Source organism: Vanessa cardui, chromosome 11, assembly GCF_905220365.1.
Source record: "Vanessa cardui chromosome 11, ilVanCard2.1, whole genome shotgun sequence".
In the NCBI taxonomy this organism is placed as follows: domain Eukaryota; kingdom Metazoa; phylum Arthropoda; class Insecta; order Lepidoptera; family Nymphalidae; genus Vanessa; species Vanessa cardui.
In genome coordinates this window covers 9776399-9795297 of record NC_061133.1, presented here as the reverse complement: position 1 = coordinate 9795297, position 18899 = coordinate 9776399, and the positions used below count along the sequence as shown (strand labels likewise).

The window sequence follows — 18899 nt, the reverse complement described above, 5'->3', positions numbered from 1 at the left end:
ATATTAAAAGAAATATAATTTCAATTTTACAGTAGATACATAGATAGATAAAAAAAACTATTAGACTTAAAGGCATATTTTATTTTTGTATATAAATGTAGGTTAAGGCTAGAGATGTAGAATGCAGTCTAATCTTAGCGTACTTATGTTAAATCTTAAGGCAAAAACTTAAAAGTGATCTTTCTCCAAATGTAAGGCCATCCTGTTAAATCTTCCCACGGGCTTCGTCATATAAGTTTACTTTAAACATTTACTATTTAAAAGTTGATAGCAATCAACTGAACAAATAATTTATAACATTAAGAGGAGATTCTTTTTTTGAATTTTTTAAATCTGTCATATTATTTTAACGCAAATATACACAAATGCAATCTCGTTTTTTATCGAAATGGCAATATTTTCATACAATAAATTAAAAAAAAAACACGAGTGAGACAAATATAAAAAACGTTTTTAATTGGATGGTGCTTATTTGCGAATTGAAAAATAAAATAATAACGAAAATGTATTGATGAAATCATCGACTGCGATTTTTTTTTTCATAAAACCTTTTTACGTGCTATCCATACGATGGTGGAAGTAATGTAATTTCATTTTTTTTCTACCATATAAAACACTTTTATATTCATTCGATGTATTAGGTTTTTCAATAAAAATAAATTATTAATATAATAATAAACTTGAATAGATAATATGATCTGAAATAACAAAGGTTGTTCAGACATCAACCATTTATTTTATCTTCTAGACAGTAAGAGTCAAGGATAAAATACATTAAAGGTAAATCCTAATTTATTACCGATCGTTAAAACAAGCGCAATACTCACAAAGGCTTTTAATTTTTAATGTCCGCTAAATGTTATGCGCCATTTATTTATATAGTAATGCTCTAAATCAAAGTTCCAATATATTAAGTTTGGAGGAAGATTAACTGGTTGGAAATAATTTGTGGTAGATCTTCATGCAAGTCCATTGGGGTATGGGCCATATCATATTAACACAGACGAAACAGCAATGTATTATTATCGTTGTATTTAAGTTGCAGGCTAAATGAGCCAGTGTATCAATCAGCACAAGAGAAATCTTTGATTCCAAGGTCAAAGATACTTTGGATATTTGAGAGACATTTATTGTTATCCTATCCCTGTGTATGTGGTGTCCAGTCACCAAATGGCTCTATAATTAGTCTGTATATCCATTAAAAAAAATTGTTTCACAAATTTAAATTTTTGTTTAACAATGCTTCAAAATGATCTGTAAATAGCTCATCACAATATAAATTACACTAAATTTACGGACTCGATTCGAGTACTATTTAAATTATCATGAACAGAAGTGTATTCGTTTAAATATTTAAAATAAAAGGATTAAAAAGTATATAATCATTTTCAGTCGATATAGCTTTTAAATGTAATAAATTCTCCAACTGAAAAGGTGTAAAACTTTGTCGAAGAAATAGGATACGTTCTTGGATCGAGCAATTTAGCTCCAATTATGTTAATTGTCCAAACTTTCCTTCGACCCGACGAGTTAGGATAAACTATGTAATACAACAGGCCTTTGCAAACATAGCCTCAATAGAAACTAACAATAATATTGACTTTGTTAAAATATTTTTGGAAATCACATACCTTGGCGGTCTTCTATCTTCTTCGGGTTCCTCTTTCAGGAAGGAAGGCTGTAAACTAAATCGGCGACGGAATTGATGTCTGCCTTTCATATTGCTCAATTCGATGACCACTTAACACATGCTACCACGATTGTCAGTGTCGGGACGCGTAAATTCCGTCAGGGATGATACTGTGTAGACGTGCGCAACGCGTGACGCTCGGGCGGCGAGTGGTGGCCGGGACGCTACGGTATACGGAGTACACATCTACGCAGCTTCAGGCTACCACTTAAATAAGCCAATATGACAATAATATTACTAACTTTTATAACCTAATAAATAACAGAAACATTATCTTGTTCTTAATAAATAATAAACAATAATGTTCTTTGAAGGAATCCAAAAGGGAAACCTACGATAAGTTCAACTTAGTCCAGAATACGCTTCGCATTTTTCGTTTGTCACAATCGATTTTCACTTTGTTTTATCGCGAAACTTATCGAATCCGATCCTAGATTACGTCTGCTTTATTTTTTGAATAAAATACATATTACGAATACTATTCGTGTAATGAAAACTAGAAATGTTTAACTATAGAAGTACACATTTATAATTTAGGATATTTTATTTGATTTTTGATTTGATTTGATTTATAATGCAAGAGCTAAATTAATATTTAATAAAATGTCAAGCTTAAAGTTGTTATATAAAGTTATATTTTCAGTTAATAAAATTATAGACTATATCGGTTAAATCATATCGAGATTGAATATACGAAGTGTAGGTATATTACGTAGAACCAGCCTGTTGCTTCGGTATCTCAACGTACGTCTATTACGAGGTATAAAATATTCAAGCGATCGGCGTTTTCACGAACTTAGCTAAAATGCTTTCCATTTGTAAAGATTTTAATTGAATGGAAATATATTTTAATTTAACCGTTAAAGCCTTAAAGTAATTAAATAAGAATTTGGAAAGCAATGTACGTTACTGCGACTATGGATCCATAGTTAGTATAATATTCTCTGTTCTTAATTATTTAAAGTAAATTAAAGTAACAGCCCGAAAATTTCCCACTGCTATAAGGCCTCCTCTTCCATTAAGAAGAGGGTTTGGAACATATTCCACCACGCTGTTCCAATGCGGATTGGTGGAATGCATATGTGGCAGAATTTCGGTGAAATTAAACACATGCAGATTTCCTCACGATGTTTTCCTTCACCGCTAAGCACGAGATCAAAAATATCAAAATATCTCACATATGAATTATAAACACAAATTAAGCACATATATATAGTGGTGCTTGCCTGAGTTTGAACTCGCAATCATCGGTTAAGATGCACGCGTTCTAACCACTGGGCCATCTCAGCTCTCCTTAATTATTCAAATATGAGAAATAAGAAAATAATTATATTAATTCTTGTCACATTTTATAGACCTATAAAATATATATTATCAGCGTTTGGACGCTTCTTTATTTTTTTTAATTCTTAGCAGATATATGAAGTTACAAGTATATTCTTTTGAGTTCAATAAAACTGAAGGAGGCAATTTAAGAGGGTATGCCGCTTTTAAATATTTACTTTCATAACGAGGTCGAGTCGTCGGTAAAATAAATATTCTATCTACGGTTTAATTAAACATTCGTAGACGTCTTATTAAAGGATAAAGATTAATACTTAGCTATTGAACATTGTTATGACAGATTGTGATGTTTTCGATTTTATATAGTCAGAATTTTGGGATAATTAATGGGTTTGGAGTTATGAGAAAATTGCTTCGGTAATATTTGTATGTTTAATATCCTTAATACAATATGTACTTAACTAGCTCGTTTAACATTCTTACTGTCATATTACTAATTTATAGAAGTATATTTGATGGTCTATTTTTTTTAGTAACTAGCGATCTTGGGTTCAATCTTGAGTTTGCAATTTGAAGTCGATTAGTGGATGAAATTGGAACAGTTTAAGGTTTTCCTATCGTGACTTTCTTAATAGCATTCCGAAATCTAAAACTTGTCTTGGAAAGCTGTTTAAACCGTTAGTCTTAAGACTACGACGGTCTTTCTTTGTGAGAATTCACTTGTTTACAAACACATACATATTATGTCAGTCTGTCTGTTGACTAGAAGATTACGTCCTCTCGCCTTGTACCATTCAATTCAAAAAACCATTGCATACATGGACTATAGTTATATTCTCAAGATAATATAAAAATCAAAGAGGTCATTAGAATTCCAAATAATTGTATGATATTTAAGTTGTTTTTGAATTGAATTCTGATATACGTGCTTATTTTTTCATTTATCGCATAGGATAAAGCGAGGTCAATGTACAAGAATAGCTAGTTAATGAAATTACCAAAAGTTTATTGTTGGAAACTCGAATGGAATTGCAAATAACTTTATAACAAAGTAGAAAAGCAGATCACGTACATATTTAGTTAATGCTTTGTAGGTGTCTTTCGATTTAGCCGTTTCATAAACATATTACAAGCCCCTAACTTGGCGGTAGGGCTGCAAGACCGTCTGGATAAATACCAATTACTAATAATTAGACCAAACAAATTGAATGTGTGTGTTCCATTTTAAAGGGCGAAGGAGCCAGTTTAACTACAGGCACAGGGGAGGTAAAACCTCTGTTCCCAAGATTGGCGTATTGGCCATATAAGAAGTTGTTTACAATTTCTCTCGCAGCCAATGTTTAAGACAAGCGGTGAGATACCTCAACTAATTTCTGGCAAACGAATGGAGATGACTGGAATTGGCGTATAAATAATTATTATGGTTATTATTTTGAATAGTTTCATTTACATTAGATATGTATGTAGCAAAAGCAGAAAAAATATTTTCATCTATTTTTTAAATGAGATTTACTAGAGGTATAATAAAATGCTATGAAAAAAACGAAGGCTTTCAAGCTATAAACTGAAGTAAGACAAACCATCTCGAAGCGGCTGAAGTAATAGTAACAATAAAGCATTCCAATACAACGCGAATTGAATCGGTTGGCTCGGAATAGTGAATTTCAAGATACCAATGATATCAATTTAGTTTTTATCGGAATCGATTCTAAGAACTCAGCATTTTTTCTTCGTCATAGTTTTGAAATTGGTCATACATGCCAGTTGAAAAATTCACACCTATATACAGAACTCATATGCTTCAGAATATAACGTTGAAATCCTTTTAAAATGACACTTATAACAATTCTTCTCGAAATGATTTTAGCATTTATTTTCATCATAAATGTTTCGTTATTTTTGAAACATTTTCCTCGGAATGTAGATGGAATGTGTCATTATAGTCGTGTTTAGTGACATTTAACGCGAAGTTGAAGTGATATATTATATAACAAATAACATTGCACGTGTGTGTTAGCATACACACACTTATGTAGATATAAAATATATTCATGTGTCTCATACTTCTATTTTAACTTGAACTTTGGTGTTGCTCCGGCGGTTAGCAATTAGTCTTCGCTGTCAAGGGCTGTTGTAGACAGCATCCGTGGTCACAGGGAGATTATCATCGTTATATATTTTATAAATAGGTCGTTCGAAATTTCAAATTCGAAGTTTAAATATTTTATATAAATAGGCAATATAAGGCGTTATTAATACGGTATGATTAATGATATTTTTAAGCAAGAAAAAATTAAGAAAAATTTTGCTGTATTAAAAATATATATTGGTTGATATACGTTATTGAAATAGAATTAACGCTACTTAATAGATACCTCAATTTTATTTCAATTCAGTTGTATTTTGACCTCAGAGTAGTCATGCAAAAAATTTTACACAGTATGTAATACACGGAGTGTTGCGATTCAACAAGGAAATACTGTTAGCATTCTTGCAACTATTACACGCGAACATGATATGTATAGTAGCTATTTTTTTAATTTGAATTGTACATATTTTATTTTATTCTTTATGTTAATAATTCTTATATAAATGAAGAGTATCCGCTGAGTAAACGAGTAGCGTTAGAATCGCATTAAAAACGTATATATTTAAGATTTCGTGGGCGAAATCGTGAAGGGTTGTACAACATTAAGTAGACATTATACTAAATTTCTCATAAATAACAAATCAATACGATAAGAATGTTTTCTTTTTGATTTCTTTTCTTTTTAAAAGTTAACAGTCGATATTTTGATATTAATAAAAATTAAATAGTATACTAACATAAATTAATACAGTCGCCAATGCATACGAGTACCTATGTTATAATTTTTTTTTTTTTAACCAAGAAATAATCGAAGCCGAAGGCACCACGCGTCATGGCTGTGGATAAACAGTAATAACAAATATGTAAAGCGCAGTTATTTATACAGGCAGATATTGTAAATATTATATAAAGGTCATGTTCGCAATATCTCTGTGTTGCAAAAATCCACAGACTTCTTCAAAGTTTGAAAAGAAGAAAACGCAAATATTTACTTAGATACATACAAAGCACACGAAGAAAATAAAAACCAAAAGATCTAGCCGTAGATAAACTTCTTGGCTTAAAGACTGGGCTAATCGCGCTAGGCCTTAACAGCACTGGCAAGTTAATCAGAAGGAGAAGGAAATTAATAAACATAATCTATCTCACATTTGGTGTTAATGACGTTGTAATTTGTTCATTTCACAACGACTTATATTGTTAACAACATAACTTTATGGAAGACGTAAATTAAAGATATTAAAAAGTTATGGGTCCCTACCGCCTTGATAGTTGTCGTATATTTACCAAAAGTAATCAACTTGAACTCTTCGTAAACTTTCATTACACTTAAGTTTAGTATTAACCTTAAGGTACGATACACATCAAACGCGATGCATTGAATCGCGCCACAGTGCGTTTTGCATACGGCAAGAAAAGAGTGTACACCTTCCTTAAAGGCCGGCAACGCACCTGCTCGCCCACGGTGTTACAGATGTCCATGGGCGGTGGTAGTCACTTTCCATCAGATGAGCCTCCTGCTCGTTTCCCACCTATAATATATAAAAAAGTGTACAGTGTATTTAAAGTTCAAGCTTGTATGACATCTATATATCAAAACGGACACATGGAACATACTTTTGTAGACGACTGTCTCTATTTTAAAATATAATGTAGATACATATTTTAAAGAGAATACTAGCATACTCCATTATATGATTCAAGTTTGTATTAGGATTGGGAATAACAATAGTTCAAGAGGTCAGGATAGATCTTACGACTTTTTACAGCGCAGGCAGCCCTTAAATCGTAGCGCTATTGTCTTCAATTTTCTAATTTCCACATCGGTGCGATTCGATGCGGCGTATTCAATGTGAATCGTCCTTATCTGCCTCGTTGGTCTAGTATGGTTTATAAGGCTGCAGATGAGGTCAAATAGAACATCTATTATTGTATGGTTCGGTTGTATTTCTTCTCCCAAGTTTTAGAATGCACATAAAGCCGCTGGTTGCTTCTGATCTCTGTTCGTGTCGTGTCGGATTGCGTTTCCACCGGATAATGAAGATGAGATAACAAATACTCAAGCATGCAATACACGCCTCTGAACTGTTATCCTGAGCAGTTCTTCAGTCCCCATTGAAAATAAGATCATTAGTACCCACTATCATTAAACAATAGCATTTGTTTTTGATATTTTACGTTATTACTTCGCACGTATTATTAATGATTACTGTATTAATTTTATTTTATATTTTCAATATCACTACATAGTATAAAAAACAACGTCGCATTATCTGTCCCTATATATATGTATGTTTAAATCTTTAAAACTACGCAACGGATTTTGATGCGGATTTTTTAATAGATAAAGTGATTAAAGAGGAAGGTCTTTGTATATTATATATTAACAATATAGTAAAGAAACACTGATAACTTTAGAAGTTTGTAATGTCATGTCATTATAAAAATAATCTGTACTATATTTAGTATCAGTATTGCACCCGTGAGAACCGGGGCGGTTCGCTAGTATTATATAACATGCTTTTGCGATTTTTGTTAAAATTGAGATATTAACAAAAAACTTGATAAACAAAACAAAATTCCCATTTGACGCCCTTAATTCAATATCTAATTCATATACATTTACAAAAAAGATCTACTAAATCGAATTTATTTTGTGCTACGTTATACTGTTACGAATCAGATATTATATATCTGAAGTCGATCACATTACTAAATTCACGCGACACCAAAGAGCCTCTCCTCAACATATTTTATATCATTCGCATTTTGTAAAAGCCTTAAAATAAAAAAATAAAACTTACTGTCTTTAAGTGTTAACGTTTATTGCTATTAAAATAGCAATAATTATTTGTACCAACCGTATAAATACATGAGTATATAATTCAAATTAGAACTAAAAACAAAAGTGGATATACATAAACTTACAATAAGCTGACAATTGATACAATTGTTTAAAATATAATTATAAATAAAATGTTGTAGTTTCCCACCATTCCTTTGTATGGTAGAACTATACTTAAGGTTAAAGTTAAAAAAAAATGTAATGAATAAAATTAAAAAAATATTTCGCGATTTTCAGCTGAACTGTATGTTTTATCATAAAAATGCTAAAGACAAAAATTAAAGATCATAAATTATCTATAAAAAATGTATCAATACTTTTTTCCGTTTTTAAGATATTGGTCGTACGCCTACCTACAAAAAAAAACAAAAATTATCTTTATAAGTCAACCGCAGGTAGGTCTATCTAAACAAACCTATTACAACAAAGTATATTTATTAAAAAAATAAATCCTTCGGAGAAAAAAACGTAAAGGTTAGGTAAACGAAAGTTATAAAAGTCGATTCTCGTTAAAGGAAATTCTAAATTAAACGTAATTTTATAGTACTGACTCACGCGAATACATTAATATAATGATAATAAAGTGATTAGACTCGGAACGTCGATTCTTTGAATATTTGATGTTTGTGTTTCAGGGAACGGTAGGAAATTGTTTAACAATAACAACAGTCCTTAAATTTCCCAGTGTTGGGCTAAGTCCTTCTCTCCTTGTGAGGAGAAGGTCGGAACATATTCCACCGCGCTGTTCCAATGCGGTTTTGTGGAATACACATGTGGTAGAATTTCTTTGATTTTAGACACATGCAGGTTTCCTTACAATATTTTCCCTTGTCGCCGAGCACGAAATAAATTGTAAACACAAATTAAGCACATGAATATTCCCTGGTTCTAGCCATTTGGTCATCTCATCTCAATTGTTTGAATACAATGAAAAATTTATATTTTTAGCAAAATTGCAATATACAACTCTAATTATTACTTAGGCGTCATAAATTTTCGGTACTAAAAAAAGGTTTATGAAGTACCTATCAGAACTCGTAAATACCGAAAATTAATAAGTATTTTTTACAAGGGTACTGATTTTATTAAAAGACTTTTTCCTCAACGTAAATACATAAGGATTTTCGTTTCACGAATAATTTTATCGAAACGCAATGGACGAAACCTACAGGCGGTAACGAACTCAGCCGGGGGGCGACTCGAGAAAGCGCTCTGATTCCTCTCGTTGATAAAATGGCTTTCCGTGTATTTAAGTTTTACATAAAACATACACATACCCTTGTATTTGAAATATACCACTGCACATTGGTCTGAATATTGCTATTGATTTTCTATTTCAATTACGTTCAATTTATATATATATAATGAAACTAGCTACCCGCCCCGGTTTCGCACGGGTTGTAATGGTTTCCCATTGGTGCAATGTTGATACTAAATATAATATAGATTTTTTTTGTTTCTGTACTATATTGTCCACGTATTATATACTAAAAGCTTCCTCTCGAATAATTCAATCAATTAAAAAATCCGTTGCGTAATTTTAAAGATCTAAGCATACATAGGGACAGACAGCGGTAAGCGACTTTGTTTTATACTATGTAATGATAATGATCATAATAGACAGTAGATATATACTGTACACAACGTAGGGTCCTAACCACTAAACGATCACGGCTGGCTTAATAGGAGAGGAGACCTTAGCCCGACGATGGGAAATTTACGGACTCTTACTTTACTTTACTATATGCTGTACTAGTACCCGAAGGAATCTGTAAGTTTGCATGTGTTATCTTGTGACAACGCTTGAGCAAAATTCATCATTTCAGTGAACTGAAATTAAATTGAACATATCCAATTACATTGTGGAATAATAGTAACCAATAGAAAGAGTACCTTCTGTATCAATGACAGCATTTCTCGCGCGCTTTGAATAGTCAGCTGTTTGATAGCTGCAGAAGTGACATTAGAAATGGACCAACCAGAGTCCTGTTAAGTGATAAAGTGTGGGTCACTTTGCCAGTCTGCTAAATTATTTCATATAAAAATGCTTATTTCGCTAAATTGTTAAAATTCCAATTTGCTATATAGTCTAGGAATCATTGTAGTTTGTTCAAATCAAATCAAAATAAACATTATTCAAGTAGGCTTAAGCAAGCACTTTTTAAGCGTCATTTTACAATTAAGTGAAGCTACCACCGGTTCGGAAAGTAGATTCTACCGAGAAGAATCGGCAAGAAAATCAGTAGTTATTCTTTTTTAATATTTAAAAAATACAAAGTCATGTTAGTTAAATACAATTATTTAAATTAATATATCCTGCTTGGAACTCAACAGGTATTAATACCATAAAAAATATTATTATCATCTATAAAATCTTGTATCGAATAATATGCTTTTTCTTCCAATGTATTTTTTACAAACGATTTGAATTTACGAAACGGCAAAGTTAAAAATGTCTGCGGAATGTTCAGTATATTTTGTGACTGGGTTATTGACTATTTGTTTTTTTTTTTCAAAGTATATATATATATATATATATAACATGAAATATACCAAACACAAACAATTACGTAACTAAATAACTTCTTCGTTTTGTTAGTAATTAATGAGTATATTCTTAGTTAGTACGTATATATAATATTCCGCCCGCCCTGCCCGCCATGTTCGCGTGTCCGGGGTAGGTGTTTATTTATTATACTATGTAAGGTAGGTTTTGTTGACATATTTATAATTTAGCTTATACTTTGACTTCAATCAGGGTATAAACTATATTATAAATATGTCGAACCAGTAAAATCAGCGTAGATAGACAAGTTGGACAGAGGATCTAAATGAGGGTGGCGGGATGTCGACCATTGTGGAGATCTTTGTGTTAGGCTTTCGTCTTCATCATTTCAGGAGAAGAAGATGATGATTATAAGCTATATTGTTCAATATTGCATCAAAATCTGCTTAGTAGTTTTTGTTTAAAATTGTACGAAAATCCACCTATCCATCCTCATAAACTTTCGAAGGATGTTTTATTTTATTAATAAATGTACTCATAATGTATTTATTTTTATAAATACTTATACTTCGAATTGAATAATTGATTTTAACTATAATAACTATTATTGATAATAATAAAATTTTACTAAAAAGTTACGAAGAAAATAAATCAAATTAAAAATTACTGATAAAATGTTATTTTTCAATTTGACCAATTATCTCGAAAAAAATAAATTAAAACAACAAAAAAAATGTAAGTATGTTTAAATATGGTCGGTAAGTGCTGAATTACTTTTAATGGCGGAAGACGCCTTTCAGCGATAGTGATAATGGTTTTATTTTAAACGATAATAGCGTGATAGCTTTGTTTTTAACTCGGGACAAAAAGCTGTATTCGTTATTGATGACATTCTGATGAATTACACAATAGGTCATTGTTCTATTATTTTCTATGGGCGTCAATGTTATCAAGCGAGTTTCCTGGAATACGGAAACTTGACCGATAAATAACATTAATCCGCACACGAACCTCTACTCCGAACTAATGGCGTTAATAAAACACTTTCCTTTATTTCTCCTCGGTGGTCGAGTGGTGTGTACACCGGTTTTCATGGGAACACCACTCCGAGGTCCCAGGTTCGATTCCCGGTCGAGTCGATGTAGACAATTTATTAGTTTTCTATGTTGCCTTGGGTCTGGGTGTTTGTGGTACCGTCGTTACTTCTGACTGGATGCTTCAAGTGGTTAGCTACTTACATTGGGATCAGACTAATGTATGTGATGTTATTTCTGACAAGCTGCGAATTCAGATATATTATTCAAACGTATATACTGTATAGGTTATTCTAATTGAACAAGGAATAAAGATAAACAAACCAAATCCAATTTGCGTAATCCACGCGATTTTCTAATAGCCAATATATATTATGGCACTACTAAGAATTCTTCGTTTTTATATATTTATTTATATCACAACAACGTTCCACCTTAACACTTATATCCTACTAATAGTATAAATGCGAAAGTTTGTGATGACGAATGTATGCAACTCTTTCACGTAAAAACTACTAAACAAATTGATATGAAATTTTACGGAATAAATGTTATACATTATAATAACACATAGACTACAATTTATAACAATTATATGTGATTTGGTCATGATATAAAGATACAAATCAAGTACGCGTGCGAAGTCGGGGCGAGTCGCTAGTCTAGTATAATTTAACTTCCAAAGTTCCGATAATAGTTTTGTCGGCGATCAAAATACAACGGTTTCGCAAATCCGTAATGAATAACAGATCATTCGAGTTATAGACCAATTATTCTTAAATTCATAATTATTTTGGCTGGAACAGACTATACTAGTATATAAAAGACATTGTACAATCAGAGTAAGAAAACCTCCGTCAGTTTTCAAATTCATTCCTTTATCGAGTCTTAAACTCTTGGTACCTTTTGAATCTAAACATGAAATCATTGCAATGCAATATGTCATTCTCGATCAGTAACGCAGATTATCGCTTAAGGTAAGGAACCTTTTCTTAGCCCGACTGTACATACCTGCTGAATACAATTCCTATAATAGATATTCTAATAAATCGTATAAATGCGACAGTTTACTTGTTCAATAATCTTTCACACCTTTTTAAAACTATCATCTTAAAATTTCATATGTCCGTTCTGAGGGGTTGGAAAGATAAGGCTTATAAAATGAGAGTAACAATTTAGTGCTTGGAATAAATTCAGGCTAAAGTAATTCTGACATAACTTAAAACGCTCATCTGCTAACATTCGTAACGTAAACTTGTAACTCGTTTCGTAGTTATCTGAAAGTAAATTTATACGAATATTTTAAGACATTAAATTAGAAGACGTAAGTACCCTTACGTCGTACAAACCTGGAAAATTAAATAGTTTGTATTCGAGTACATTGTTGTATTCCTTGTAATTTAAATTAACGGTACTAAAAAATAATCAGTTATGACATTATATTTTTAAATAACATGTAATTTAAAAAATAGAACGCAAATTATATATATTTTAAAAATAGAACGTTGAACATGTTCAAGTAAAAATATACAAGATTCAATTACTCGTTTTGTATATGTTATATATGTTAAGGAGTAGGGATGCGTCAATCAAACCACGAGGCTAGTTACACACTGCTTTAATAGAACCGTTGCATCGGCGGGGACGCAGCCACACGCACACACGTAAACGCTTACTACATATATAACAATCCCTCTCCCTCAACTCTATAGAAAAGAACAACATCAGTTAGATAAATAAGACTAATATAAACTAAGAAGAAGAACTCATAATTGCATCTCACTGAGTCACTCAAAACTTATCGGGGTTAGTTCCTGCCTACGACTCGACACTGGGGCGGGTGGAGGTGTTGTATAGGTCGGATCGAATTCGTCACTGGCGCTCTCGTCCTCTGCTTCCTTCCTTCCGGTATTCTCCAAAGGAGTTAAAGATGTAGATGCAGGAACCATTGACTGTATGTCAGGAACGACGTCGGGATTCCAAGCTGGTTGGTGATCCGGTCCCGTCGTAAACGTGCATGCCCTTATCTGATCCACGTGTCGAGTTACTTCGCAGTTTAATTCTGGTATGAAAACCTTAAACATTACGTTTCCCATTTTTTCTCTAATAAGAATCTCCATCTTAATCCAACATTTTTTTTTATTGTCCAAGTTTTTTGTAATTCACACTAATTCATTTCTTATAAATTATTTTCTTTGCTTTCCTTTGTAGTTTTTACCCTGCAAGCACTGTTGCCATTCTACAGTTTGAGTTAGGTCTATAGATGAAGAAGACGGACTAACATTAATAGGCTTTATAAGATCTAACCTCGAGCGTAATGGCTTGCCGTACAATAATTCTGCCGGCGATTTACCAGTGGTTAGAATTTCCATAGTCAAATAAAAATTTTAAAAGTTGATCCGTTAATTTTTTTTTATTTTTATTACTCAATATTATAGCTTTCAATCCTTTCTTTATTATTTTAACAAAACTTTCGGCTTGGCCGTTGCTTACCGGGTGGTACGGGGGTGAAAAGACGTGTTTAATACCATTCGATGTACAGAAATCGCTAAAATCTTTTAAAGTGAACGAAGTGCCGTTTTCAGTTACTAAAGTATGAGGTATCCCTACCCGGGCCATAAAATCACACAGCTTCGACACAACGGCTTTAGTCCCGTAAAAATTCATCATCGTGTAACACTCCACCCATTTACTGTACGCATCCACTATTATTAAAAACATTTGATTATTGAACGGACCCAAAAAGTCTAGGTGAACACGATAGAAGGATGAGACGGGTAAGGCCACGGTGCAAGCGGCGCATGCGGCGGCCGAGGCCGCAAGGCCGCGCACACCGAGCAAGCCGCCGCAAGGCCGCGCACACCGAGCAAGCCGCCGCTAGTCTTTCTATAACGCTGTCTATGCCGGGGAACAAAAACCTTTTGCGTGCCTCCGCTTTCATTTTAACGACGCCGAAATGTGACCTATGCAGTTCATTACATATAGTATCTCTTAAGGAGGTCGGTACGACAACCCTGTGACCACATTGTTTCATTCACATTTTAGGCTGGTTGTCAGGTGTTAGGCAAAAAACCTAGACCGCCTTCTTGAAGTTCAAATTTGGGTCACACCAAATTTCATCAAATTCTGTTCATTGGTTTCGTCGTGAAAAGGCAACAGACAGACAAACAGAAGTACTTTCATACTTATAATATTAATATAAATTGGTGGCAGAATATATCTCATAATACGATAAAAGAATGAAAAATAATTTATTGAATAAAATGTTAATCTTTTGCAGTACAATTTTATAAAAGCAGTCGTCAGCGTCTGTAAAATAGATAACTTCGTTGACGTCCTTTTTTACACACTTCAGTAAATTGAAATGAAGTGAGTTTAATATTTTAAGCGTTTCAGAATGAAATAGAAAAGCAATACACATAATGTAGAATTATATTTATTGGTCGCTAGTTGTCGCCTGGCTTTGCTCGCTTTTAGAGGTTTGGTTGACATGTGTTAGGCAAAAAAGTAGTCTGTGTGCTTGGAGTTTAAATTTGCTTACCAAATTTCATCAAATTCGGTTCCATTGTTTGGTCGTGAAGGAGCAACACACAGACAGATAGAGTGACTTTCACATTTATTTGAATTAAACTTTTTTTTATGGTACAGGTTGGCGGACGAACATATGGGCCACCTGATGGTCACCATCACCCATAGACAATGACGCTGTAAGAAATATTAACTATTCCTTACATCGTCAATGTGCCACCAACCTTGGGAACTAAGATGTTATGTTCCTTGTGCCTGTAGTGACATTGGCTCACTCACCCTTCAAACCGGAACACAACAATACTGAGTACTGTTATTTGGCAGTAGAATAATTGATGAGTGGGTGGTACCTACCCAGACGGGCTTGCACAAAGCCCTACTACCAAGTAAAACTTCAGATAAAGTCATCGCTTCATATCATCATATACATACACATATGTATGTTACTCATGGTAAGTTAAAAGAAAAACATATCAAATTTTGTATAAAATATTAAAAGTAATCTGATTATTTCACTATTCTTCATAACAAAAAGTTTTGATTAATGACTTTTTAATGTTTGCGTGTTATTCCGTTGCACCAGTTTAAAATCTCGCTGCTATGCACCAGAGAACTTTATAGAAAATACACAGCACTATAAATCATCTGAATTTTTAACTTAACAGCTGAGTCTTCCCCATCGTCGATATTGTAACAAATTATGCAATAATTCATTCGCCCTACATCTTAGGGTTACATCCCTATTTTTGCAATTTCTGCGTTTGTTACAAGCCATAAACTAATTTATACTATACTACATCTAAGAGGCAATTTGAATTGAGCAGTAATAACAGATTTGTACATTTTGAATTTGTTTGATACTTCGATTGCTCGTTATAAGCTACATTGACGTTGTAATCATTTGTAACCGAAACGGTAGTAAAATTCAAAATTTCTTAGAACGTAAATCCATAAGTTCAGATTTATAATTTTCAAATCAATATACTATACCAAAAAAAAAAACAATTATGTATTATTTTTTTTCTCCCATTGGAGCAGCGCGGTAGTATATACTCCAAACCTCCTTAAAAGGGAGAGGAGGCCTTAACCCAGCAGTGGGAAATTTACAGGCTGTTAACATAATGTAATGTTATGTACATTTCCTTTATACGTTCAAGGAGAAATAATTACTACATATTTGTTTTTACTGAAAATATATTACTATTTGAAATAATTGTTGACTTTCAGATAGGGTATATTATTTATATTTGACTAACACAACTTTGTTTTTCCCAATATAATCTAAATTCTGATCCAGTAGTAGCATTACTTACTAGCGTTCTGTAAAATGAAGGTTCGAAAGTGCTTGTAAGAGCCTCCTTTAATAGAATACATTTTGGTTTTGATTTTGAATACAAAAGGACGAACCTTATAAAGTGAAAGAAACCAGGTATTTTAAAATAATTCATCACCGCTGCGAAAAGAAATTCATCTCACCGTCATTTCGAAATGGCCGGTATGTAAAAAAAGATTTTATCGTAATTATATGCAATGCGACACAGAAAACCTTTTTATCTGGATTGCGAATAATTCGATTCTAAGAGGGCAATAATAATAAATTATTCAAGGGGAAAGCTTAATGTTGCCACGTGCAATGTAGCGGATAAGCGAATACATACATATACAAATGTATAGCCTTCGTAGACCGCTATAAATATAACGAGGAGGCTTCTAGCATATTCTTATTAATCTAGCAACATATCCAAGACCGTATTATATTTGAAATTTGTCAATTAGTAATTGACTAGTTATGCGATATATAATCTATACTTATAATAAATCTGTAGAGATGTCAATTCTGTACATGAAATGTTTTTACAAAATAACTATCAGGGGATGATCAGGGGTCGATACTGATGGCAAAAATGCAATCAGTAAAATTTTTGTCTGTCTGTCTGTCTGTCCATATAACCGTTATAGAAACAAAAACTACTCGACGGATTTTAACGAACCTTGGTGCAATTATTTTTCATACTCCTGAGCTGGTTATAGTATACTTTTCATCAGGTTAAAGTCCATAGGAGCAGAGCAGTGAAGGGAAATGTCTGAAAAATGGGAGAAGTTACCCCATATTTTGAGCTTCCGTCGCGTGTTTAGCCTTAATGGTTAAAGCTACATAGAAATCATGTACTACGAAAATGTTCTCCTTAAAATTATACAAAAAATATCCCATGACAGCCTATGTCTATCTTTTATGGTTGACTCACAATAACACGTGTCACTCCCAATAGCGTAGTAGTTCGAAGCTTTCTGATTATATTTGTCTATTTCTACGATTATAGCACTCTCAATCATCCCAAATTACAAAAGTTAACAGTATTAACTATTCCATAAAAAAAAAATCATAGAAATCGGTATAGAAACACCAAAGTTATACATAAAATACGCTAATAATAAAGCTATCGTACATCAGTACTAAATCTATACTATTATATAAATCTCTAGAGTCTGTCTGTACACTTATTTTTGTCGTAATTCATCATAACTGTGTTCTTTGACTGACTTAATTTTTAGCATTTTTGAAATTTTTGTGTGTCTGTATCTTTATAAAAATTGGCACACAGGAAAAACATGTACTTGCGCAAATCATAGGCGATCTATACATACAAAAGTATGTATAGATATCCAAAAGGATGTTTTTGTATGTGTGTCATCGATAAACTCAGAAACTATTTGATTGATCATTATGAAAGTTGGTATGTTTATCTATTGTGTTATGGAGAAAGTAATTATTTCATCCGTATCATTAAAAATAACCAACAGATGGCCCTTACGTGTATCACGATGCACTTATATTCCGATCAACCGATAATTATAAAATATGAAATAAAAAATGAAAATCTATTCAAAAAGCATAACAACTAACATAATTTCCGTCATATGCCAATAAACATAAAATAATCACAACAATAATAATTGTCATTTTAAAATGAGATAATTATTATAAATTACATATATGGGAAGAAGTGATTAGCTGTTCTGATTATAAGAAAGTAAACAATAATCATAATGGGTAAGTATATTCATAACTCCAATAACAATGAATCTTTAGTATAAAATGTAAACGTAAGACACATAACCAAAAAAAAAACAACTTATTTATATAAATTGAAACCACCATGCCATTGAAGAAATAGAAGATCGGAATATCAACAATATATGCGTAGCGTCATCCAAAAGAGCTACGGAAACAACACACCCACAAGAAATACGTTTAGAAACAAATAGAATTCGAATTTCTACTTTAAGAGCTGCCAAAACAGTTAGTCAACGAAATGATCAAGTTCCAGATCTTCGAACAAGCATCTTTATCGAGAGATACTGATAAACCTGACAAGCCCAATGACTGGATGATAAACGATTAAAATAGACTAAGTCAAGAACTAGAACCAATCTCAATAAATCAGCCTTCAATTACTATATAGGTTATGATAACAAGATGAATCCCGATGTGATCATTGGTTCAATGAATATAGTATGCCCATATTGTCACGCTAAATAAACTGATGGTATATGCTACTCCACTGGTAAAATGTATTTACCACAACTGGTTGAATCACCAGAACCTCTTCTTACCTACGTGACGGGAACTATTAAGGAGTCTAAATATTTCCTTCAGTATATTAGAAATTACAATTCATGCTTTTAAATGACATCTTTTGGAGCAACAAATATTGTACAATACAATAATTTCGCGTCTACGCTTAAAGTGTATCATATGATTGGTTCACTTCTTCCAGTATCTAAATAAAATCCCCAATCTCTGGACATTTATTTCACGGACAACGTAGAAAAAAAAATGATCTTCGATGCATGTACAGTACCACAACTAATCGAGAAATAATCGCTAAATTTAGGATTATGCCTAAAACTGCTCTAGAAAG

The 18899-nt window shown here is 32.5% G+C and overlaps 1 protein-coding gene across 1 annotated transcript in view; it reads right to left on the bottom strand.

Moving 5' to 3' along the window:
- Positions 1–1830, bottom strand: part of LOC124533681 (ras-related protein Rap-2b) — a 43443-nt gene extending 41613 nt beyond the window's left edge. The window contains exon 1 of the mRNA XM_047109109.1: positions 1632–1830. Within this exon, the coding sequence (XP_046965065.1) occupies positions 1632–1720 (89 nt within the window). The 5' untranslated portion in view covers positions 1721–1830. The remainder of the gene's footprint in view (positions 1–1631) is intronic.
- Positions 1831–18899: the final 17069 nt, after the last annotated feature.